This window comes from Barbatula barbatula, assembly GCF_947034865.1.
Source record: "Barbatula barbatula genome assembly, chromosome: 1".
Taxonomy (NCBI): domain Eukaryota; kingdom Metazoa; phylum Chordata; class Actinopteri; order Cypriniformes; family Nemacheilidae; genus Barbatula; species Barbatula barbatula.
The window spans coordinates 30,799,767-30,824,203 of NC_136766.1; the positions used below are offsets into that span (position 1 = coordinate 30,799,767).

Genomic DNA, 24,437 nt, shown 5'->3' on the forward strand with positions numbered 1-24,437 from the left:
AAATCCTGTGCAATCCTGTGCCATCCTCCTACCATCCCAGCTCAGGCAATTCCATCCCCAACCAAGAGCAAAAACAGACCACTTGTCACATTAATGCTAAATTTACATCACATGACAGCAGTTTGAAGTTACAGTATAGCTGCACTCAGTTACATAATGCCTTTACTATTTTCCCTGCTTATAACATTGCACTGTTGTCTGATATCGATCACAAAATAAGACTCAATTAGAACATTTCCTAAATAACAACTAATAAGCTCTCCCAATCTCACCCTATTTTTCATAAACATTTACTCAGTAACTTTAAATCAAAGTCATTGAGTGCAGCTGTGACACATCAGAGGGGACCTGGCTCTCCGGCTGAGACTGGTTTCTCCCAAGGTTTTTTTCTCCATTTATTCATCATTGGAGTTTCTCACTGGGAGACAGCATTTATTCGATATAATTTACCTAAATGATCTTGCTTGTTCTATAAATACCACGCACTGTGCTGTGTTTGACCTTTTATGTGTTTGTCTTATTTTTTCCAGTAAAGCTGCTTTGGAACAATGCACATTGTGAAAAGCTCTATATAAATTGTATTTTATTGAAAAAGTTGGTGAAACCCATCACAGGTTCAGTTTCATTTATCAGTTGTCGTTGTATGACCTAAAGTGGAACAGGCCAGACTGCATATTTCAGTTTAGGTGAGGAGTGTTAAGAGAAGTGCTGGCATGATAAGCATCACCTGCTGTGAGAGTAAACGTGTATTTAAACCCGTTTGGGGAGTGGTTCAGTTCATCTAAATATTTCCAGAATCCCTCTTCTACCAGCCCTACTAGGCTAAATGGTAAGGTTTTTATATTATCGTTACACGTTTAAATGTTTTTTTTGTGTTTATTTCTTTGTTTTAGTTTAGAAGGGCAGGTGATAATTCAATGTAAGGCAGGCTGCACTACATGTGGTACATTATGGCTAAACAAAAGTGATGTATCTGATACGGGGACCCATACTCATACTCCTGTGACTTACAGTATTTAATGTTGACATTTGTTGGTCTAATTTTAATATTTCCATTACATAATACCTTATGTCTCACGTTTAAACCAAATTTAAATTGTAAATATGGACACATACAACCGAGTAGCCTATTTAATACAGGAAACTAATCACTTTGATATGATGCAGAATTAATAATTGAAATTTGTATATCTTGGCATAGTGTTAAGAGGAACGGCAAACACTACATATGGGCTTAAATAAGACCTGATTCTGATTTCATTTCTAAAAGTGTAACAATTGTAATTTTCTTACTTTTCCAATGGTTATAATCAGTTTATTTAATTTGTGAAAATTGGTGCACATGCTCAATTCTATCATAGAGTGCATCAATTTATTGATAAATCCTGTTCAGATGAGTGCTTGTTGAGATCCAACAGTTTGGGTATATTTAATTGTCCACATGATTCTTCTATGTGGCTTTTTCCAAACCTGTTTATAGTCCGAGTAAAGTGACATTAAAATATGTGTTCTGAGCTTGTCACACAACAGAAAAGTGTGTAATTACCCTCCCAGCCAAATTTGAATGGAGGAAAAAAATTAAGTAAAATAAATTATCAAAATCTTGGAAAAATAAGCGCTCAAACGCTGGGGGCGTGTCCGCTGTTGGCGCGGAAGCCACGCCCACTCGAGTCGCTCAACCTGAATCCCCAGTGGCTATAGCGTAAATTATAGTCGTTCGTAGGACCTACGCCGAGTCGCGTACCCTGGGAATAACCTACGCATTAGCCTGATGCGGCACCTTTCCAAAAAATGTAACCGCGTCAATGGGACGCGGACCGCAAGCGCTGTGATTGGTCGGTTTGGCAGCATCGTACATCCTCTCCTCATTTCCGGCGACTTCTTCTCTGGCGTCTTCTTCCGGCAAGTTCAGAGTTCACCAAAGAACAACATGGCGAGTAATTTAATTAAAAGTAACTGTTTTCTACTTCGACCAGCTCCAACTCCATTATCAGCTTCCATTGCCGTTTATTAACACTAGCATACGCGCAAAATATAGGCGAACATAAAGAGCCGACTCGCGTTTTAGCGTTTTGAGTAATTGCAGTGTAACGCATCCTCTCAACGCAGGACCATAAATGTTCAGGACGGCGTCGTCTACGTACGTAGGCTACGGCTTTTTTAAATTGATTTTTTATTGAGCTCTTTATACAAACAGGAAATATATATGCAGTCTTAGAAAAAACCGAAAAGGATGATTTATAAAAGGACTTTTATTTTAATAAATTAAAAAATATGAAAATTACACCATGACATAAGGGAAGAATTCCGTTATTGTTCAGCTATTAACCTCAGTTGGGAAATATTTTAGGGTATCATATGTTTTTTGTGGTTTAGGATCTTTCAACATTTTTTAAAGACTTCATATACAGTTTAAATTCATTTAAACAAAAAAAATTGGGGAGATGATTTCACAATTCTACATTTGTGGATGAAGAAATTTGCTAGACATACAATTGTATTAGTACAGAGCTCATCACCCTTGCTTTGCAATAACAATCCAAATGTTATGAGAAAGAGGTTGGGAATTAAGACAACTGTTGCTTGAACCATTTATATACATCACACCAAAATGTCTGTATCACATTACATGAGAAAAAATATTGTTCATTACTTTGAGGTGTGTTTCTTTCACTTTAGGAGGTATAGGGTTTACGTAGGCTACTGCACAGGTCCGACGTACAAGTCAAAATTAATTGAACTTTTTTAAAAAGTCTAAACCTTTTCTTGACGCCTCCATGGAGGGCGCCATTACCGCGAGTGACTTCCTGTTCGCTGTTCCGCACATCCATTTTGTATTTGTTACTATGTTAGAGGACATTTCTGTTAATGGTTAAAAGTAATTGTTTTTCCAATATTTGTTTGTGGTAAAAGGCTGATACAACAGCCACAGAAAGCTCAAAAAACTTTTCGTGTTACTACGTGACACAACAAGAGCTTAATGTAAATAACATTTAAAGACCGCTTTCCCTGACTGCATTCTGCCCCCCTCAAAAACACCACAACATATTGTTTACTTCGTTATTTACTTTATTATTATTGCATATTACATCACTATTGAAGCATACATCCATGGCTAAGTGACATTATTTATAATTATGTAGTTTAGAAACAGTTCTCAGACTTCTCTTTACCCGGACTTTAACTGCAAAATTGTCAATTGTTTAATGTTCCACCTGAATCCATCTCATGCTAATTCAAAATAGTTTATACAATGTTTATTGCGGTAAAAGAACAGCATAAAAATGTCATAGCTGCTATTTGGGGAAAAGGAAGATATCATGAAAATACATAAAAACAGTTTTCATATTTGGGTGTATATCCACAACATGAATGCTGGAGGTGAACTAAAATACTCATGTAAACAGTTTAGAGTTTAAAAATGAAAATTTCAGATAATATTTGTAGTATTTAAAATATATTTGTTTTACAATCATTAACTGTAAATTTGACGGTAGAGTCTTGTATTTTCTAAATCTCTTAGTTGTGTGAGCTTTTTTCATTTGAGTCCACTAAAAAGTGTTTATATATATCACAATATAATTTTGTATTAATACTGTAAATGATATACTGATGATATACTCTTCAATTCGAATTTTTTATTTTTTTACAGTGAAAAATACTGCACAAATATAGTGAATCAATTTTATAGTTAATCAATGATCAATTATTATTAATTTAACAATTAATAGCATGTTTTACTGTGGAGAACAACAAAAAAGAAAAGAGCAACAGAAACACAACATCTACATCGGTCAAGATCTCACCATTGAACCATTGCCATCACTCTCTGGTCAACTACACAATTTAAGCCTGTAGTCTGGTCTTGTATACATTTAAGACTGCCAAACACTGTCACTTACCTGTGAATACTTACCTACTTATGTATCTGAGTACTTGCAAATGAATTCCCCGTCTCCAACTCCAGTGATTCCCCGTCTCCAACTCCAGTGATATGATACCCGTCTCCAACAAACCACTTTCACTTCATTTCTCACCATTACCATCTTCGCTTACTACAAACCACTTTCACTTCATTTCTCACCATTACCATCTTCGCTTACTAGAAACCACTTTCACTTCATTTCTCACCATTACCGTCTCCGCTTACAACAAACCACTTTCACTTCATTTCTCACCATTACCGTCTCCGCTTACAACAAACCACTTTCACTTCATTTCTCACCATTACCATCTCCGCTTACAACAAACCACTTTCACTTCATTTCTCACCATTACCGTCTCCGCTTACAACAAACCACTTTCACTTCATTTCTCACCATTAACGTCTCCGCTCATAACAAACCACTTTCACTTCATTTCTCACCATTACCGTCTCCGCTTACAACAAACCACTTTCACTTCATTTCTCACCATTACCATCTCCGCTCACAACAACAAACCACTTTCACTTCATTTCTCACCATTACCGTCTCCGCTTACAACAAACCACTTTCACTTCATTTCTCACCATTAACGTCTCCGCTCATAACAAACCACTTTCACTTCATTTCTCACCATTACCGTCTCCGCTTACAACAAACCACTTTCACTTCATTTCTCACCATTACCATCTCCGCTCACAACAACAAACCACTTTCACTTCATTTCTCACCATTACCATCTCCGCTTACAACAAACCACTTTCACTTCATTTCTCACCATTACCGTCTCCGCTTACAACAAACCACTTTCACTTCATTTCTCACCATTACCATCTTTGCCATGAAGTTTTAAACAGTTTTAAAGTGGCCGACACTCAGACAGTTTCTGCATGTCTCATGTTAATCTTGAGGATTTACAGAATAGTATCGCACCCTTCAAGTATCCGTAGTCTTTAGTTTAATCACATTTATAAAAGACAGATACAGCTTTACAATTATTTCCGAAAAACATACGACACATGCAGGGGGGTGTGGGGACGGAACTTAAGCATGTGCGCAACGATTGCCAACAAAACAAAGACATATGACTTCGTTTCACTTACCGCGTGTGGTTCATTTGCGGCATCTTTTAGTGCCCTCCATCTATCAGTCCAAACGATCTCAAAATCCAGCATTATATCCACCGTTTATATATAGGGCAATGACAATACAGACACCGCTTTGAGTCTGTTCCACTCCGTCAGAATGTTCTCCTTCATGTGTGTCAATTCATAAATTGAATCCAGCGTTTATATATAGGGCAATGACAATACAGACACCGCTTTGAGTCTGTTCCACTCCGTCAGAATGTTCTCCTTCATGTGTGTCAATTCATAAATTGAATCCAGTCCAGCACGTACCAACAAGTGCTACTACATGTACCCTAGATGTACATGTACTATGTATGTATGTTATATTTACGTAAATACTTTTCTATGTTGTGTTTCACACAGGATGGTGATTCATTTTCTGACCTCCCAGGCGCTGATGTTTCAGTCGGTCTACCAGTGGAAGTAAGATTTTGATCAGCAGCAAATGAATAATAAAAATGCTATCATTAAAACCTTCAATGATGTCCTTTTCTTAACAGAATGGTCATCAAAGTTCAACCAACCCATTTTTACCAACAGCACAGGTAAAACTTTCTTTCTTGGTTATTTATTGATATAGCACACATAAAACAACAGTTGTTGCCCAGTGCTTTACAATAATAATGCAGAGTAAACTATCACATACAAAAAACATCAAGACATCATGAAAGCTATCCAACAACTAACAACTGATCCACCCCTATCATACAGTATAAGTTTAATAATAGCAGGGCCCTAAACATAGCAAGGACTTCGCCAATCTAACAAGAGGAGTGCGACCTTTCCAAAGTTTGGAACTGGTTCTTACAATAACAAGTAGGTTTTGGTTTTTCAGATCTCAAGGATCTGCATGGAGTATACACTGACACTATGCAAGAGAGATAAGAAGGTGCCAGGTTTTGTAATGCTTTAAAAAAGGAACAAGTATCTTGTAATTGACTCTATACTGGTAACCAATTGAATGATCTCAATAACAGGGTGTAACAGGGTCAAATTTTCTAGCTGACATAACCATTCTGGCCACAGAGTTATGTATGTTGCAAGCGCGCCAAAGCAAAGTCAATTCCAGCAAAGAGTGAATAACAGTAATCCATTCTTGAGAACACAACTGCACTGATTGCTTTCTCAAAGTCACCAGCTGTTAAAAGTGGTTTCGTTTTTGATAAAAGACGTAAGTAAAAGAAATTGGATTTTATTTGTTTGTCAATTTTATAACTCTGTGTCCAGGATAAAACCTAAGCTTTTCACCTTTTCAGTAATGGATTCAGGACAGGGGATTGCCTTTATATATGCATATATCAGCCAAAATATAGGTTTCAGGGCCAAAATGTTTTATCGTCATTCAGCTTCAAGTAAGCTGCCATCACGAATGACTGTAATAAGATGTCAATGATATTCCAGTTTAAATGTTTTAAAGCAGCATAATCAATATATATATATATATATATATATATATATGTGTGTATGTAGCAGCAGATGAGAAACTAAGAAACGCAACATACTGCAAGTAGGACACTGTCTTATTAGTTACTTATCGTGACACTGCGTCTAGTTCCACCTAGCTCGCACCACAGGACCCAGCGTGTTAAAGGCGGGCTGCATCAGTCTCAAAAGCCAGACACTGCCTAGGAGTTGGCTTAAAGCAAGAAATGTATCTAACCAGCACATCACCAATGTGGTGAGGATGCTACTTTACATTAGACCCTGGGGATGAAGATTTATTGTCACTAATCACACCGTGACGAGATTTCATTCTGTCACACAACTTCACAGCAGCACAAAAAGTGAAACTATCATGTACATCTCAACTTGTGGTGTAATTCAACTGAATTATAAACATTACAACCCTAGTTTTCACCCTCTTAAATTCCTTATTTTTAACTTATCTTATTTAGAATGGGCCTCCCATCAGCCAATGGAATACTAGGAATCCTTTCTTGAATAGGAATCCTTTCTATTCAACCCCACAGGTATCAGTGACAACATTCTATGTTTGAAAAAGATTTTGTTAAACCGGGTGCAAACTGTATCATTTTTATGTCACACTGTTTGGATCATTAAACCTATAGGTCATGTCACATTGCGGGATATCAGTTGTCAATGTCAGTCAAGACTCTGCATAAAAATAGACACAGGCAAAAAGACAGAACAATTGGAGCTGGAATAAAATGATTACAATATGCATTCATCATCTGTTGAAGGACATAAGGTCTATGTTTTCAGCCTAGGACATTTGAAAATGATCTACGATTCCAAAAATGTTATGAGATTGTGGCTAAAATCTTACAGTATGCATCCAGCTTAAATAGAATCATTGTGTCTAATATTAATGTTTAATGCATTAATGCAAAATGAATCATTATGGTAATGCTCACTATATTCCACAGAAAATCGTTCATGTTTTGTTCATTTTATTTGTTCTCCAGGACTACAGTGAATTATGTTGTTCTCCTCTACAACCATTTTCACAAAGTAAATTCTTACAAAATCTGAATAATTTAAACATAGGACAGATCGACTCTGTTAACCAGACAAAAACAGAGTCACCACCATTTTTTGATTTAAATTTGGATAATACTCTCTTTCCAGCCCCGGACTGGGTTGTGCCTCCTCCACCTGATTTTTGTCAGGACACCCATTCACAAACATTCCACAACAACCACACGCTAAATGTTTGTCATACCCCACAACCATATGAAATTTGGGATAAAGAAGCAGCCATTTGTCAACCTTTGAATCGAAATGCGGGCACTGACCTGCGTAGCACCCCAGCCAATCAGAACACAGAATCAGAATCTCCATCATTATCCAATCAGAGGGATAATCATGTGGACTGTATTTTCTCCAGGCAGGCCGAAGCCAGAACCTTTCCTACATTACAATACAATTCTACACAAGTTTTTCAAAAAAACATGAACACGGCCAGATTCTTTGAGACTTCAACAACAGATAACCTAATTCATTCATTACCTCCCACCTCACCTCTCATTTCCAAAAACAAGGAAACAAATAATGATATTTTTAACACATTCCCTTCCGTCACTGAAAAAAAGACCTCGTCATCTACACCATTAGTTCCACCTTTAATGCAGTCCAATATTAACGGGTTTAATTATCTATCTGATGTACCAGCAAGTACTCCGAATGATGTCACGTTTAAACACCAGAAGAGTAACTATGACATGCCACACACCAGCCCAGGTGGTACAATGCATGACATTTCTCAAATGGGTTCACAATATGGAATCCGAGAAATATCCGCTGTTGCGGCACCTTCCACCAGCTCCTCACCCATTGGGAACCTGGTGCGTTTTTTTTTAAAACCTCTGTAATGAATATTCTGGGTTATTTTCTAATAATATCTTCTAAAATAAATCATGTTTTAATCTTATAGAACTACAGAGGTCATCCTCCTGTACCTTCACCTCGCAGTAAAGCCCCTAAGAATGCTTTCAGTAACCTTAACACATCCTTGCTGCAGGTACTCTCTACTTTTGTGGTGACGTGTTCTTCCATATTTTACTCATTTATCCTTGTTAAGCAATTTGTTTATTTATGAACTAAATATTTCTACTAATAATTTTCAGACACCATCACCTCCCACGCTTGGCTCTCGTGGTACAACTAGCTTCCAGGTCAGTTTAATACAGCACATCCTCTACTGCTGGATTTGGACTATTCAAAATATTCTTCTTTTTTGTTTTATCTTCTTTCTCCAACAACCATAATAATATCATTCTGTGGCTCTGGGGATGAAGTGATCATACCTGTGATCCTGTTATCATGTCTTAAAAAGGGAAGTTGTTGCGTCAAATAGTTAAATAGTAAATTATTGCAGTTTTTTGAGTAAGGTATCTCACTTAAGCCTCTCTTATTGTGTAAGCCTTTGTGATAGATAGTTAGTTTAATTCATTTCAGCTTTGAAACAACAGAATTTCCCTAAAAGGGCCTGGCCAAGCCCCCGCTAAAGGATTTAACTCAAAAGATAGAGGAAAAAGGGGTAGTAATGTATTGATAATATTAATTGATTGGTTGTGAAATAAAGAGAATGATAGGGTGACATAGTTTTGCATATTCTCTCAAATGCCTGCCTAAGTATTTTATTAATAAGAGGGATTTGGAACTCTGGTGCGAAATCAATGCTAGAGTTAAAGTGGCGTTTCGGCCAATCTCATATAAATCTTGAGCACTTATACAGTTGTATTGCATACTTCGTATCTTCAAAGAGTCTTTAGTTTGATCACATTTATAAAAGACCGATTCAGCTGTACAATTATTTCCGAAAAGGCCAGCCCCTGAAGGCATGCAATGGGCAGAACTTAAGCACAATACATCATTGCATTATTATTGCATATTTGTTGATTCACTATAAGTTTGTGTTGTTTACACTATGCACGTACATGCCAATTGCCAACAAAACACAGACTTGTTGGTTCACAGACTCGACTCTTCGCTCTTGACGTGACATCATTTGAAAATCCATTTCTTCCGGTTAGTGAAAGCCATTAAATGTTCCATTTGAGGTGATCCTAACCCTTCAAAAATGCCCACACTAGGAGTACATACACTGTAAAAATGTCTCGGTTTATCCCATTCCGGAATGATCTCTGCTGTGTTTAAACAGTTTCTCTAACTCTTTGCCACAACAAATTCTCCATACAAATGCACAAAATGGACTGGATATTACAGGGGATTTCAGTAAAGCCCTTTTCATACAGAGATCCCGGAAAAGAGGTGTCCCGGGATGACAGGATCGGCTGATTTCGGTTCAAACTGCCATTGATTTTCTGGAACCTGTGCGTGCGTTCACACACATCCTAAAGACATGTGAGGTGTAATGTACTTGAATGTAGTTGTGAAAAGGAATTTTTCTTGAAGTGATTTTGGTTTTTAGTCGCCGAGATTGTACCCCCAGTCCATGCACGCTTTTATCAAGTCATAAACGCTTCAGACGTGCATATGCAAATAATCATTAATGATTAGTATTAAGATTCACACATTTTAGACCGCCACTAGCCGCCATGTTTGCTCCCTGAATTTTAGTGCTGAGCAAAACGTGATTGGCTGTAGTAAGAACGTGCCCTATTGGTCAACGAAAGCGGAAGTTACTCGATTGGCTTGCGTAGATAGTGGGCGGTAGTGGGAGATATTTGTAGATTGTGCGCACGCTTTGTGCAGATGTGGATTTTGCAACCTTTCTAACGTCAGAGATCTATCCACAAATGTGTGCACTGATCCACAGATGCGTGCAGCGATTCACAAATATACAGAAAGCGATCCACAAATGTGCAGAAAGGTTTCTACAAATAAATGCCTTTCAAATAAATTTGTAAACATTTTTTATTTGCAAATCTATTTGTGAATTCCATTTCTTTTTGAGGAACGTCTCACATATTTTTATGGTTCTCTTTTTGTGCATATGTGGATTTAAAAAATGTTTGTGAACTCTATATATTTATTTGCGTATTATAGTTTATTTATTCAGAATATTGCAACAATTCTGATCCCATAGATATTTAGTCTCTTTTTAAGGAGGAAAATATAAGAATTAAGTTAGTTTATGGTAAACATTTAAAACAAAATACTTGTCAAGTAATTGTATATTGAGTTAAGAATGTTTCGATATTTGTACTAGAAAACAAGACATCAATGTTTTGGAGTTTTTTGCAGTGTACTGCATCATTTAAGTGCATGGTATATAGTTTGCAGGGCTGGGAATGTTGCTTTTAAAACGTATTTCATTACAGAAAACAAAATACATGCTTTAAAAAGTAATCTGTAACTTATTTCGTTAGATTACACACATTTTGTTACTAAATCTAAATACTTTAGAATACTTTGGAATACAAGGTACATTAAAACTGCTGTTGTTTAAAATAAGTCCTTTGTTTACAGTTTTCCCTCATTAGACATCATACTGTATGTTTCACAATTCTAAGAAAAGAATTGTAGTTAAAAATTCAAAATTGTGAGAAAGTCAGTCTGTGGGACAAAAAGTGACCTTAAATTACCTTAAAAATAACTTAAACAAGACACTCAAAAACAACGATCACAAAAATGTTAGTTTTGCAGATTGTCAGAGTCAGAGAATCACAGATTGCTGTTTACATTAATTGCCTGTTAATGTTTAAAATGAAATAAATGACATTAAAATTCCAAGAAATAACTTTGTTAATCTAAAATACTTTTTGGATGTAACTGTAATTTGATTACCATCCATTTAAAAAAAAAATATGTACAGTTACTCAAATTTTGTATTTAAAATGCCTAACTAGGCTGCAAGTATTTTGTTACTCCGCTGGCCCTGATAGTATGTCACTTGGGACGTCATAGTTACTATAATGCTAAAATATGGTAGCCTAAACCATGCTGATATCATGTTAAAGCATAATGGTAAGAGATGTTTACATCACACTAGATAACACACTGCATGTTTTAACAAGTTTTTTGTTACCATTATTTAAAAATGTTTAAACCCAAAGCCATTTGAAGCCATCACTAATTCACTTTTCAAGCCAGGCTTGTGTACAAATTAAGTTGCAGTTTGAACTTCAGTTGGTGGCACTATGACCGAAACAATAATGACATTAATAAAATTAATTTATGTGATGCAACCCTACGACAAAACATACAACTTATGTTTGACTAAGAAAGCGTCTCTTTCTAATGTGCAGGGTACCCCTTCAGCATAGTTTTTAAACATACGGGGTACTCCGTTTCCATGAGAAACTGTTAATGTCAGCAAGCGGACGTGACGGCCACGCGATTTTACCATCATTATTAAATGATATATTGGGATATAAATTAGCAATGACAACATGTGTTGGGGTTTGATTTTTAGTTTGACACCCAGAATAATAATGTTTACATGTTAGCAGTCAAAATGTCATTCAAAAACTACAATTATCCAAGTGTGCCAAAGCCAAACAATCAATTTGTATCAGCAATACATGCAAGAGCCATCCACCAAATCCCAGATCTGGTGAACAGACATTCAAAAACTGTCACCAGAAGAAATGCTACATCAGCTTCGATTGTGCAATAGCTTTGGCTCTTGTGTGTCTCATCAAATTGGTACTGCGTGCACTGCCTGAACGTCAATGAGTGAAGAATGTAGTTTTTTTAAAGGATAGAATATTAATAGTGAAGTTTGCAGGACGAGACAATACAAATGGATGGTTAAGAGATGAGAATAAACACCATTAATATACTTGTCTAAAACTTTAGTATCTTGTTGTCACATTGATCCACACAACTAAGGGCTGTGTACGGTACAACAGTGAATACAATGTTACCATGTCACTGGTTGATTTTGGTAAAATGTAACAATTTCTGAACGTAGTTGTTTTATCTAAATCGGGATGAAACATCTAATTCAGTTTTTTTGTGATTATCACACAATATCCAAGCCACTGACACATGATTGTGCTGAAATATATAACAGCCAACTGATATCTATTTCTACGATTTAACAGAACATGACATCAACAGCAGAGCTTAATCTCCCAGTTTATGAGGACATTCTTCTCACTGGTCAGGTGAGCATCTGTGTGGGGGATTTTAAATTCAGACTTGTTATTGTAGGAGATAAATTGCACATACACACTGAATCACATGATTTTTAGGAATATTGCGTAGAAGACTGGCCGGAGGACTATCCAGAACTTTTCCCTGAACGGAAACCAGTAAGTGAAGCGAAACAAGGTACCACAAAACTGTACACAAGCTGGCATTTCACTGATTTATGTAATGTTTGTTTGTTGTCAGACTGGCAAGTTAAAGCTTCGAAGAGATTCAATACGGGTGAGTCAGTGATCTACTATATATCATAGTGTAGCAATATCGATTTTTTTAATGTGCGCCATTCGGGGAAAATAAAATATTACCTTAAAATCTAACTATAATTGTGGGGTTCTCCTGTGGCCAGTGTTTCCAAACAGAACGTAATTACTCCTCTGGCCAGATACAAGTACCAATATATGTCATTATAAACCTAATTGACATCAATAAAAACATATTGCAGATTACATAAATTGCCTGTGTTTTAGGTTCCTGACATCAATGGAATTGATGGAACGGATGCTACAAAGGTAGAAATAAAATATTACCTGTTTTTGTCTTTTATTATTGTTATTACTTATCATCTCATTTCTTCTTTTAATAGAAACAAAAAAAGAAAGTCAAAGTCACATTTGTTCCACAAAGAGGATTTGTTATTGGTTTTAACAAGGTAGGCATTAATACTACTTAATTTTATATATATTAAGTTTTGTCAATTGTGTTTATATGTTTTAAATTACTTAGACGGCAAGTTTATACATATGTGTTTGCCCTACTTGGAACACTGAAAGTTGCTTTAATGACCACTCAGATGATAATGTCAATTGTTATCTTTATTTTCTTGAATGTAATCATGTCCTTTCTATTTATCATGCGTTTTGTGTAATTTAGAAGAAACGACAGGTTAAAAATAAATACCTAATAATGTGAATTATGTAAAAATTACAATTTTGTTGAAGTATACAAAGATGGTACAAAGATGATTCGAAATGGAAGTAAACTTCAGAAAGAGAACAGAAAATAGCAATTATTAAAAAAAGTGACATTTGAAAGCAAAGCTTCTTTGGAGCTTGTACGGCAAATGAAAATTTCTTCATTCATCAACCCTCACCCCTGACAGAGAAGGCTACGCTAAACGTATGATTGCCTATATCCAACCCAAGGAGCTAAACCATGCAGGGCTTTATAGGCAATAAGCAAGATTTTAAAGTTAATGCGATGCTTTATAGGTAACCAGTGCAAGCTTGACAGAACCGGGCTAATATCCTCATACTTTTTTGTACTAGTAAGAACTCGAGCTGCCACATTTTGGACCAGTTGTAGTTTTTGTAATAGGCCTGCAGGGCAACCACCTAATAGTGCATTACAGTAATCTAGTCTTGATGTCATAAAGGCATGAATTAGCTTCTCTGCATCTGATGGTGACAGCATATGACGTAGTTTAGATCTATTTTTAAGATGGAAAAACACAATTTTACAGGTGTTTGTCATTTGACAGAGTACTATCGAATAAAACACCAAGATTCTTTGCTGAAGACGAGGGTTTTGTGAAACATCCATCAAAAGTTAAGCAGTATTCTTGGTTGTCACGTATGGCGGTTTTCGGTCCAATAAGTAACACTTAAGTTTTGTCAAAGTTCAGTAATAAGAATTTTTTTTTTCAAAAGACGTAGTTACATCCGTTTTTTATTCCCTGCTTGAAGATTATGACAAATTTTAAAACCTTTTCAGTATAACTTCAAATGATGCACAGTCAGATTACTCTGAGATATTTATAACATTTTAAAGCAGTTGTAAACTGAAGTTGTATATTTTGATAAATTAACTTTGTTTTTTTTTATAAATTCTCTTTTTTAGCGGTTAATTGCAAATAGATGGGGGTTTTCCCCACAAAATAGTGTTTTATACCCTTCACTGTTCACTGCATAGAGGAAAGTGTCTGAAGGACATTCCATTTCAATAACATTTCTTAAATTGGATCTCCTTAAATCGCCTTAGCAGTTACAGGTGTCCACATCACCTGAAAGGCATTTACCGTGTAAGTACGAAAATGTGGTATAGATATGAGGAAAATAAGATTTTATTGTGATATATTATTGATTTTAGTGTATTGTGAATTCTCCACAAAAGACACAAGACGCATACACTTTTTAAAGTCTTGAAAGGTTGAATACATGCAATAAAAGCCAAAACTTCAATGCATTGACCTTGACAATATAAAGAACAAACTTGGAGATTTAGATTTTAAAACGATTTCATTGTTTACTGACCTAACATCTCTTAATGCTGGTAAAATATGACACTGATGGTAGCGCATGCATCAGTACAGGCCCTGTGAGGTTCATCCCTTAGACTTTTTATACACTTAAATCCTTCATTCATATCAGTTTCCCAAAGCTCATTTCATGATTCTGTCCTGACTTGAGCTGCAGTGTAACAGGTTTGGATCAGGGAATGATGTCTTCAAACAGTCCCATCATAAATGTTAAGATTGGTGATTAATGCAGATTCAGGTCATGTTGCTTCGGTGCTGGTGAAACTTTAGGTCACACACCATCTTAGAGATGTAATGAATCAGCTTCCTTATCAATTCAATTCCTTTTTGCTTATTAATTTTTATATTATTGGTAATAATATTATTACCTGCAAATTTAATAATTTATTGTCTGAAAAAAATATATTCTATTATGCAGTCTTTGACATTTAGTATTTTGCTCTTCATCACCAGCATTAAACAGTTCCTACACAACCTCCAAAACTATGTAGCGCTCTTTATTCCTTGGTGAAGCCATATTGTAAGTGTAAAGTGCAGGCGGAATGAAAGTGCAGTGTGTGAGCTTTGGCTTTCTCCTCTGCACATTTATAAATGATGGACAGCATTGCCAAACACATGCAATGTGATTTGTATACGAAGAATCATATTGGATTATCTTGGTTTCATCGAAAAGGTTCATTGGCTTATTTATCATAAATGATAATGTGTACTTGTCATAACTTTACAACTGTAGGAACAGTCATTGATTTAAGGCATCCTGTCAGTATAATGTCAAGCGTGTCTTGGGCGTGTTTTTATTTGTCACAGATGCTTGATAAAAACGCACAATAGTTATTTAGAAATTATTACGAAGTTTGTATTATTAAGACTAGATTACTAGTGTGTGAAATTCTTATCATTTTTTTAGGCAGCCAATCAGGTCAAGGAATTTCCCAAAGAAGCAGATCTCTTCACAATTTTTAATTCCAATGAAAAGCGTCAAGAGATGGAAGACTTTCGACCAGTAAGTGGTGTTTTAAAAATTTTATCTGATGGCATTTATAAATTTGTAGCACTAATTTCTATTGTGAGAGAAAATATGTATAACACTATAGGCTATACAGTGCTGATAACACCAATGCCTCTTCTAAGGTTGAATGGCTGAGTAAAAAGTGACATTGACTGGTACAGAACACCATTTGCTAATCATAAAATCGTTGTTATTTAATGAGGTTTCAAAGCAGATCAGAAAGAAGAGTTTTCACAAAATGAACGCTACTGACACTATGGTGAGTAAACCATATAAGAAATCGGGAGTTAACACATTCTCTGTGATGTGTATATTTTTTTTGTTTTGAAACTCACTGTTGAGGTTTGAGATCAAATGTCTTGCCTTAAACAAGACAAGGCCGGACCAGATACTATATCTTCATGGCACCAGTTGAGAGACTCAGATGATTTGTTTTCTCGTGTGTATTCTTATCTGTTACAAACAGGAAGCCAGTAAGGAGAAAGAATTTCATAAAGGAACAGTTCCCTTCACTTCCATAGATTTCAACGAAAACCATCAAGAGATTCAAGACTGTCGACCAGTAAGTGCCGTTTTAAAATCTGGCCTCAGTGCATGTCTTTTGTTCATCGGTATGTTTTGAATTCCCCTCAAATGTTTATTAATATTGTGCAAACTATGCGTTTTTTCAAGGACAATTATATATGTATTTTTTGTTATTCTGGCTTAAATCAAAACAAACCAACTGCGGTTTGATTGATTTGTTGGAATGTACAAAAGAAAACATGAGTTATCGCATTTTGGAACCAACATTCTTCATATATTCATCATCATTCATTCAGTCTTTCATTCTAAAGTTGATGTGCACAAACACATGTTGGAATCATCTAAAGTGTGTTGTAGTGTAATTTTTCCCCACAATAATCTGGTTCTTTATTGCTGCAGCAACAAAACTTATTATCCTAACTCAATATTATCTCTAAAAATTACTTGGGTTTTATTTTTCCTCTGTACAGAAGAAATCAACAAAATTTAAGGTTTTCCGCTTGCAAAGTCAATCCAAGGTAATGCTTCACACTAATGCCAGAGAAAAATCCAACCTATATTAAAAATGTAATGATTCACAGACTTTCGAATATTGAATAATCGTACACCGCATTTGCAGACCTCACTGGTACTTTTCTTTTGTAGAGTACTGAAGATGCAGAGGTCAAGCTGCAACCAAACACACACAGTGATGCTTCAGAGGTAAACATATCACATACATTTTCCAGTATTAAAGATTTTTCAGAGTTTTACTTGTATTTCTACATGTACCTTTTGTAGATAATGAAGACACCGATTTCTACAGTGCCAGCACTGACCCTGAAACATTTGAAGGTATTTTATTTGCTATAGTGTACCATATTATCGTACCATTATTCTTATGAAACATTTTTGGTCAGATCTGTTTAATGCAGGAGATGTAATTTAGCAGTAGGCTAGTTTTGTAAATAACAAAAAAAATATTTTAGCTTAGAAGCCACATAAACATAGTTAAAATGTCAACATGCTCAATAATTTGTAACAACATTTCACCTAAATTACAACCTGAGCTGTACTGTGAGTTCTGGCTGCTCGACTATGTATTAACGTTTCCCCAGCAAAATGTGGCTTTGCTGCACAAATAAGACCAGAAGAGACACATTATTTACATTCACACACAAATACACAGGCCCAGTTATAAGCCAAGAGTGCTTTTAATACTGTTGGTCGATGTATGTGCCAAGGCACGTCCTGTTTCTTTTTACGCAACAACATCTCCATCCACTGGCCTGGCGTGCATACTACAGTATTTTTATCCGTGTTCCTGATCCATGTAGATGCTGACAGTTGTGATGTGTGTCGCTGTCTTGTGTACGTGAAACTTTTCAAAAATGCAAAAGCAAAACGCTTCCATTTTTCCTTGTTTAAACGTGAAAATGATGACACAAGTTAAAGAGATAGTTTATCCAAAAATTCTATTACATTTACATTTATGCATTTGGAAGACTCTTTTATCCGAAGCGACTTTCATTGCATTGCATTATACATTTGTTTCTGACTATGTACAATCCCCTGGGATCTTACCCATGACCTTGCCACTGCTAGCACATGCTCTTACCACTGAGCCACAGGAAATGGTTTCATACCAATTTTAATACAAAGTACATAATTTATACAAGTGATTGTTGATTGAACTTACCTTTTATTGAACCAAGTACATAAATGATACAAGCTGTTGATGATTTTCCCCAGCAAAATAAACCACAGAAATCCAAGCCAATTGGAAAGCATCTCAAAGGGTCCAAGGTAATTGTGTATACGTACTAGTTTATACTAAATCAACTGACACCAATTTTTTATGACCCAAAATAAAAATGTGCGTACCTGCTCTTCTTAGCATAAGGAAACCAAGGACTTTCCTGAGGACCTTGACCTTCCATATACCAACTCTGAAGAATATTTTCTGTCTAATGCTTCTAAGGTATGATAATTTGAGAACCTATCTTTTCCGATTATACTTTGAAAACATTTACATTTAGACGCTTTTACCCAAAGCGACTTACAGATGAGGAAACGTTGGAAGCAATTATAACAACATAGGCAACCTGGCAGCAGGACCAGATGGTGGCAGCAGGACCAGATGGCTGCTTGTTGGAACTGGATTACTTATCCCTGTTGCAAGTCTTGTCTATGGTGTATTGTGTACATGTTTTTCTCCTCACCTTCCCCATCTTATGCTTTATCTTCTTCTAAAAATACATTTCGTTGCACTGTACTTGTACGTGTGTAATGACAATAAATTGAATCCAATCCAACAAAATGCATAAGTGCATAAAAACTAGTCCATTAAAGCCCAGCACAGTATACAAAGCTAAGAATAGTGAGGTTAGTAGTAGTTTTTTTTTTAAGAATACAGAAAAGAATTAGAGGTTAAAATCAATCAGCTACATGTTGACAGAAGAGATGCGTTTTCAGGTGTTTATTAAAGATGGCAACAGAGTCTGCTGGTCTTGTAGCAGCAGGCAGATCATTCCAACAATGTGGAATGGATCCAGAGAAGGTACACGAGAGTGACTGGTACCACTAATCGTTGTTCATTTGCAGACCGCAGGGATCTGGCAGGAACATAGGTCTGCATTAGCGAGTGAAGATATGATGGTGCAGACCCGGTGATGGTCTTGTAGGCCAGGAGCATAGCTTTGAACTTTATGCGGGTGGCAACAGGGAGCCAGTGTAAGTTACATGCGCTCTCTTCGGTTCATTGAAGAAAGACCACTCTTGCCTCTGCATTCTGGATCATCTGGAGAGGTTTCATTGTGCAAGCCAGAAGCGCATTGCAATAATCCAGTTTGGACAAGACAAGAGCCTAGTATTTGCGTAGAGTGCTCTGATAGGAAAGTTCTAATTTTCCTAATGTTGTAGAGGTTGAATCTACAGGACCGGGTGGTGCTGGCAACATGACTTGAGAGGTTAAGCTGATCATCAATTACCACCCCCAGGTTTCTGGCTGTGCTGGACGGTGTAATGTTTGATGAGCCTAGTTGAATGGAGAGGTTGTGGTGGATCTTTGGGTTGGCTGGGATCACAAGCAGTTCAGTTTTTGCAAGGTTTAGCTGCAGGTGATGATCCTTTCATCCAAAGTGAGATGTCACTCAGGCATGCCGTGATGCGAGCAGAGACTGTCAGATCGTCCGGTTGAAATGACAGGTGGAGTTGTTTGTCATCCGAATAGCAGTGATAGGAGAAGCCATGCTTCTGAATGACCGAGCCGAGGGATGTCATGTAAATGGAGAAGAGTAGCGGTTCAAGCACTGAGCCCTGTGGCACCCCCATGTTGAGCTGTTGGGACGTTGAGACCTCATCTCTCCAGGATACTCTGAATGACCTACCCGTTCATTTACCTTTTTGTTCTTCGGATCCTGAGAGGTTTATGCTGAGCGATCTTTGCATCGTAGATCCAGTAGTAAGAATCAGAGCAGCGGAACACGTCCTGGCAGTTGTGATTTCCCCTGGGCGTTTCAGTAGCTGGTCGGAGGTGTCTTTCATTTGGGGCAAGCACATGCTGCAGACAGACAGCATGGCTGCCCTAGCTTATGTCAACCGTCAGGTGGCGTTCATTCATGGCAGATGTCACAACTCGCCTGACGCCTCCTTTTCTGGAGTCAGAGGTACTCTCTCAACAGGTCACTCAGCGGAAGTTGGTGACTCCATCCCCCAAGGTCCAGCTCATTGGGAGCAGTGTGGGTAGGCACATGTGGTCCTATTCTCCCCCCTGAACACCTCCCATTGCCCGCTTGGGTACTCCCTGACCACCCCTCCACCCGAGACCAGACCTCTGGAACCTCTGGTAGTCCTGTATGATGCTTTCTCACTCTTGGTTCCCCTGTCAGCTAACCTGTGACCTCCCCTCGGTGGACTCCACCGCTTCTGTGCACCCCTGGTTTGGGCCCTGCACTACTACTACCGTGAGTTCTCACCACTGGTGAGACCGTGTAGGTATTACACATATTATCTCCCTTTCGGCAGATGAGGGGGTAGCACTTCCCAGTGCTCCGTACGGTGTCGGCCGACCTACTCGCCTCTAGAGTAGCAAGGCCTGTACGGCCGGTAGTAAGTGCCTCTCATTGTGGTCACACAAATTGATGTCTAACTACACAACTGGATGGTTACGATTTGTGAGGACTCTCATTCGTGACTCGCCTCGGTTCCCTCCATCAGGGAACTGAGGTTACATCCGAAAGCGAGACGTTATATGTCGGTTTGTCCACAGGCTGGTAATCCTAAACACTGACTGCAGATTAAACATAAAAAGTGCATATTAGTGAACATATCCCTTAGACATTACAAAAGGGAGAATGCAGGCGTTTTGTAGAATCGTCAGTAGTATGTTGGGTGAACAGTTCAACCTAAACATGGATTAAGCACTGTTATGTTGTGAGATGTTACATGTCATTATGTGTTTACTATTTATATGTTTTAATTGAGTTATTAATGTAACTGGTTCAATATAAATTACGCTAAATCAAAAGCATTTGGGGAATTATGAAAATGTTTAGAAACTAATTACATACTTTATACAAGCTGTATGTTGGTGATTTTTTTCCCAGGAAAATAAACCAAAGAAATCCAAGCAAATGGGCAAGCCTCTCAAATGGTCCAAGGTAATCGTATATTCGTAGTATAGTTCATTCTCTAAAATAGCTCAATCCTTTATGACACCAAGTGAAAAGATTTGTACCTGCTCTTCTCAGGAAAAAGAAACCAAGGACTTTACTCAAGACCTTGACCGTCCATGTGCCACATCTGAAGACTATTTTCTGTCGGATGCTGCTACGGTATAATGAATATCATATTTGTACAATAGACTTTGTTTTTTATTATTTATTAGAGTTTGTTTTTGAGATTTACTAAAATAATTGTTCATGCTTAATTATATTAAAAAACATTATTTTCCAACGTATCTAACATTATTACAGCACCACTATTCTCAGAAATGTTGACAAACACCTGAAATGCAGTGAGAAAAAAGTCAAGATATGTATCCTTTTGCCACTGGGGCAGTACTCTTTCAAAAAAGTACACATTTGCACCTAAAAAGTGCATATTAGTATTTCAAAGGAACACATTTGTTCCACATGTGTACATATCTGTACCTTATGGTACATATTAGGACCTTTTTGAAAGGGACCTGCCCCGACAAAAAAGTACATATTTATTTCTGACAGTAACTTCTCAATTCTTGATGTTACAGCTGATTAAGATTAAAATGGATTGTTCAATCTCTTTCACCACTTTTTCTTCTTTTAACCTTTTTTATCTCCCACGGCAAGGCTGAATGGGTGTCTGCTCGGATGGACATAAGAAGAGCAAGAGGTCAGGAGGAAAAGGAGGTCCTTGAAAAAGTGGAAGAAGAGGAGGTCAGTAATTCAGCTAATATTGCTGTCTGCTAATTTTTTCAGTGGCAAGTATTCAGTTTATTAGTAATTTGTGACCCTGCCTATGACATTCAGGCTAAAGTCTCAAAATCTATTATGATATGAGCAACAATGTTTGACCCTTAATTCCATTATGACTTGAATTAGATTTTAGAAAAAAAATGATTTATTAGATTTTACAAATGTTGATGTCACCAAAATGACTTTTCACATGCAGGGTCACATTTGCTCTTGTAAGATTCAAGACTTGTTGAACTTACACATTAAAATAGCTGGCTGCAGATGGATTTTATGTAAGGAATCTTTTATTGACAGGACACTGACAGCCTCATGGAGTGGTGGAATACAGTGGAGTGTATGTTGATATCAGATAATTCACATATCTCATTTCTTATTTCGTATCATATTTTAACAGCTATTTACACTTTTCAGTTTGGGATGAATTGCCGCCTGATGAGACAATCAGCGTGAAAGAGGATGAGAACATGTAAGAATTATTTCCACCTGTTCTTACGTTAAAAGTTATCCTGCTTAGCGGTCATGATTTTGAGGCTTTGAAACCTCCACACCAAATCAACATCAGAATGAGAAGTGTTGATTTTACAGTGTACACTAGAATCTAATATAAAAGGGACATAAAAGGGACACAAATTTAAAAGTTGGTACATTGTAGTGCATGATAATTCCTATGTCTTGCACTACAATGTCACACACAACAAGTCTTAGCTGGTCTGATGTTGGTCTTGGAAGGTGTGGTTTTGACTTTTGTAGCATTTTTGTATCGCTTCTTTGTAAATTCTTGATAAAACTTCAATACTTTTACTATTTTTACTATTTTTTTCTTCTGTAAGATCTTTTAAAGTGATTGCAGACAAGGTCCATCGTGGCCTCCGCGTATACTTAAAACTCTTCATGGAGCGAGCTGAACTTCTCTACCAGCATGTGCTGATTTTATATTCCATTGCTGATGACCTTAGCAACTTCCATCATCGGGCACAAATAGTAAACATCACTGGAGGAACCACCACAGCTCTTGGAGGGGCTGCAGCTATCACTGGCCTGGCTTTAGCGCCAGTCACTTTTGGTGCTTCACTCTTAATCTCAGCCATTGGACTAGGTGTGGCAACCGCAGGTGGCATCACAGCGGCTTCAGCGACTATTTCGGATAATTTCAACAACATGCACGTATGCAGTTTTTTTTATCAAAAATATTTTGGATGTTTTGAATGATAAATGTTTATATTACAAACATCACTTTGTATATCCACATCTCCGCGCAGGACCGTAAGAAGATTGAAATAATCGTTCAGGACTACGAGGCCCAGTTGATTGAAATGCAGCACTGTTTGCAATTTATAACTGATGGTCTTAGACGCCTACATAGCCATCCGTTACTACGACGAAACAACTACTATCTCGGTGACTGGGACGTACGTCGAGCTCTGCAAACCATTACCTTTGTAACTGACCCAGTAAAGCGAGCTGAAGAAATAATGAACAATACACTGGCCAGGTTGAAAAGCCTTCACAAAGGAATGGACAGGTACTTTACAAAAGAGTCAAAAGACGTGAAGAAAGGATGTAAAAAGGAGGTGACTGCTGAAGTTAGAACCTTGGCCAAGCATCTGCACGAAGCCTTAGTGGAGCTCAACTCCATCAGAGAAAAGCTACTTGATGCAATTGGAAACCTTTGAAAAATGGACATAACTAGAATAGACCAGTTAAATAAGCAATCTACTCCATAATGCTATGGAGAATAAAGAATAATGTCTCTGAACTTTTAGCCACTTACAGTAGCCTATTTTTAAAAGATGTCTAATCCGACCACACGGGTATCGCTACTGCAACATATTTACTATACTGCTATATTGGTTAAAGTTACTTATGATGACAATATTTCCTTAAGGTAAACGGAATTTATTAAGCGAAAATCAATTGTTCATGCTTAATGTTCCTACTGCCTTCAAAAAAATATATCATAAAACAGCCATATTAAAAACTGTAATGTAATTTATTTCCCCTTGCCTGTGAAAAACCAGCTAAAGTATTTTTTGTGATTTACTGTTTTCAAATCATTCTACATGATTTAAAGTACATTCTGTGAAAATATAACTTTGATGTCTTTAACAATGACTGAGGAAGGCCATGTCAAACAACAATGACAAGATTGAGCCCCAGTCACAACCATCCGTTTAAGTTTTGCACAATTGTAGAAATAAGTCCTCTATTCTTTCAAATCTTGCAAAAATGACTATATGGTTGTTCAAATGTTTTGAACTTGAATAAACAAAAACAACTTACAAATGAAAGAGCATTTAACATAAATCTTGCATTAACACCGTACTGTAGCCACTCAAAATGTAATAACTGAACATATTATTCATTAATTATTAACGTAATCAAATAATGTAATGAGATTTTCATAATGTAATAACTTTCACAAAACACAATCAAATCTTTGCTTCTCATTGGTTACATTGTGAAATCGTTACAGAAACCGTTACATACTTTGCTACAATACATTTGTACTTCTATCCCCTGCCTAAAACTATACGAAAACATTTTAAGAGTGCCGACCTTTTTGTATTCTCACTGAGTAAA

At 36.9% G+C, this 24,437-nt stretch overlaps 1 protein-coding gene across 5 annotated transcripts; it reads left to right on the top strand.

The window, feature by feature from the left end:
* Positions 1–746: 746 nt before the first annotated feature.
* LOC306902153 (uncharacterized protein) lies at positions 747–24,142 on the top strand. 5 transcript variants are annotated; one of them, XM_079470484.1, is made up of 28 exons: positions 768–829; positions 5,417–5,476; positions 5,554–5,598; positions 6,949–7,023; positions 7,480–7,525; positions 7,643–8,358; positions 8,448–8,534; positions 8,641–8,688; positions 12,529–12,591; positions 12,679–12,738; positions 12,821–12,856; positions 13,102–13,143; positions 13,218–13,283; positions 15,796–15,891; positions 16,100–16,156; positions 16,364–16,459; positions 16,893–16,940; positions 17,068–17,124; positions 17,203–17,256; positions 18,154–18,207; positions 18,299–18,382; positions 21,009–21,062; positions 21,153–21,236; positions 21,732–21,818; positions 22,152–22,191; positions 22,269–22,323; positions 22,688–23,021; positions 23,117–24,142. In XM_079470484.1, exons 1-28 carry the CDS (start codon positions 827–829, stop codon positions 23,528–23,530), a joined length of 2,961 nt encoding a protein of 986 aa, XP_079326610.1. In that variant the 5' UTR covers positions 768–826; the 3' UTR covers positions 23,531–24,142. The 5 variants fall into 5 exon arrangements, 3 of the variants coding, with proteins under 3 accessions (XP_079326609.1, XP_079326610.1, XP_079326611.1); XM_079470483.1 differs by having other exon boundaries at positions 747–829; positions 7,480–8,358; XR_013787412.1 differs by lacking the exon at positions 22,152–22,191 and having other exon boundaries at positions 747–829; positions 7,480–8,358; positions 23,117–24,115.
* The last annotated feature ends 295 nt before the right edge of the window (positions 24,143–24,437 follow it).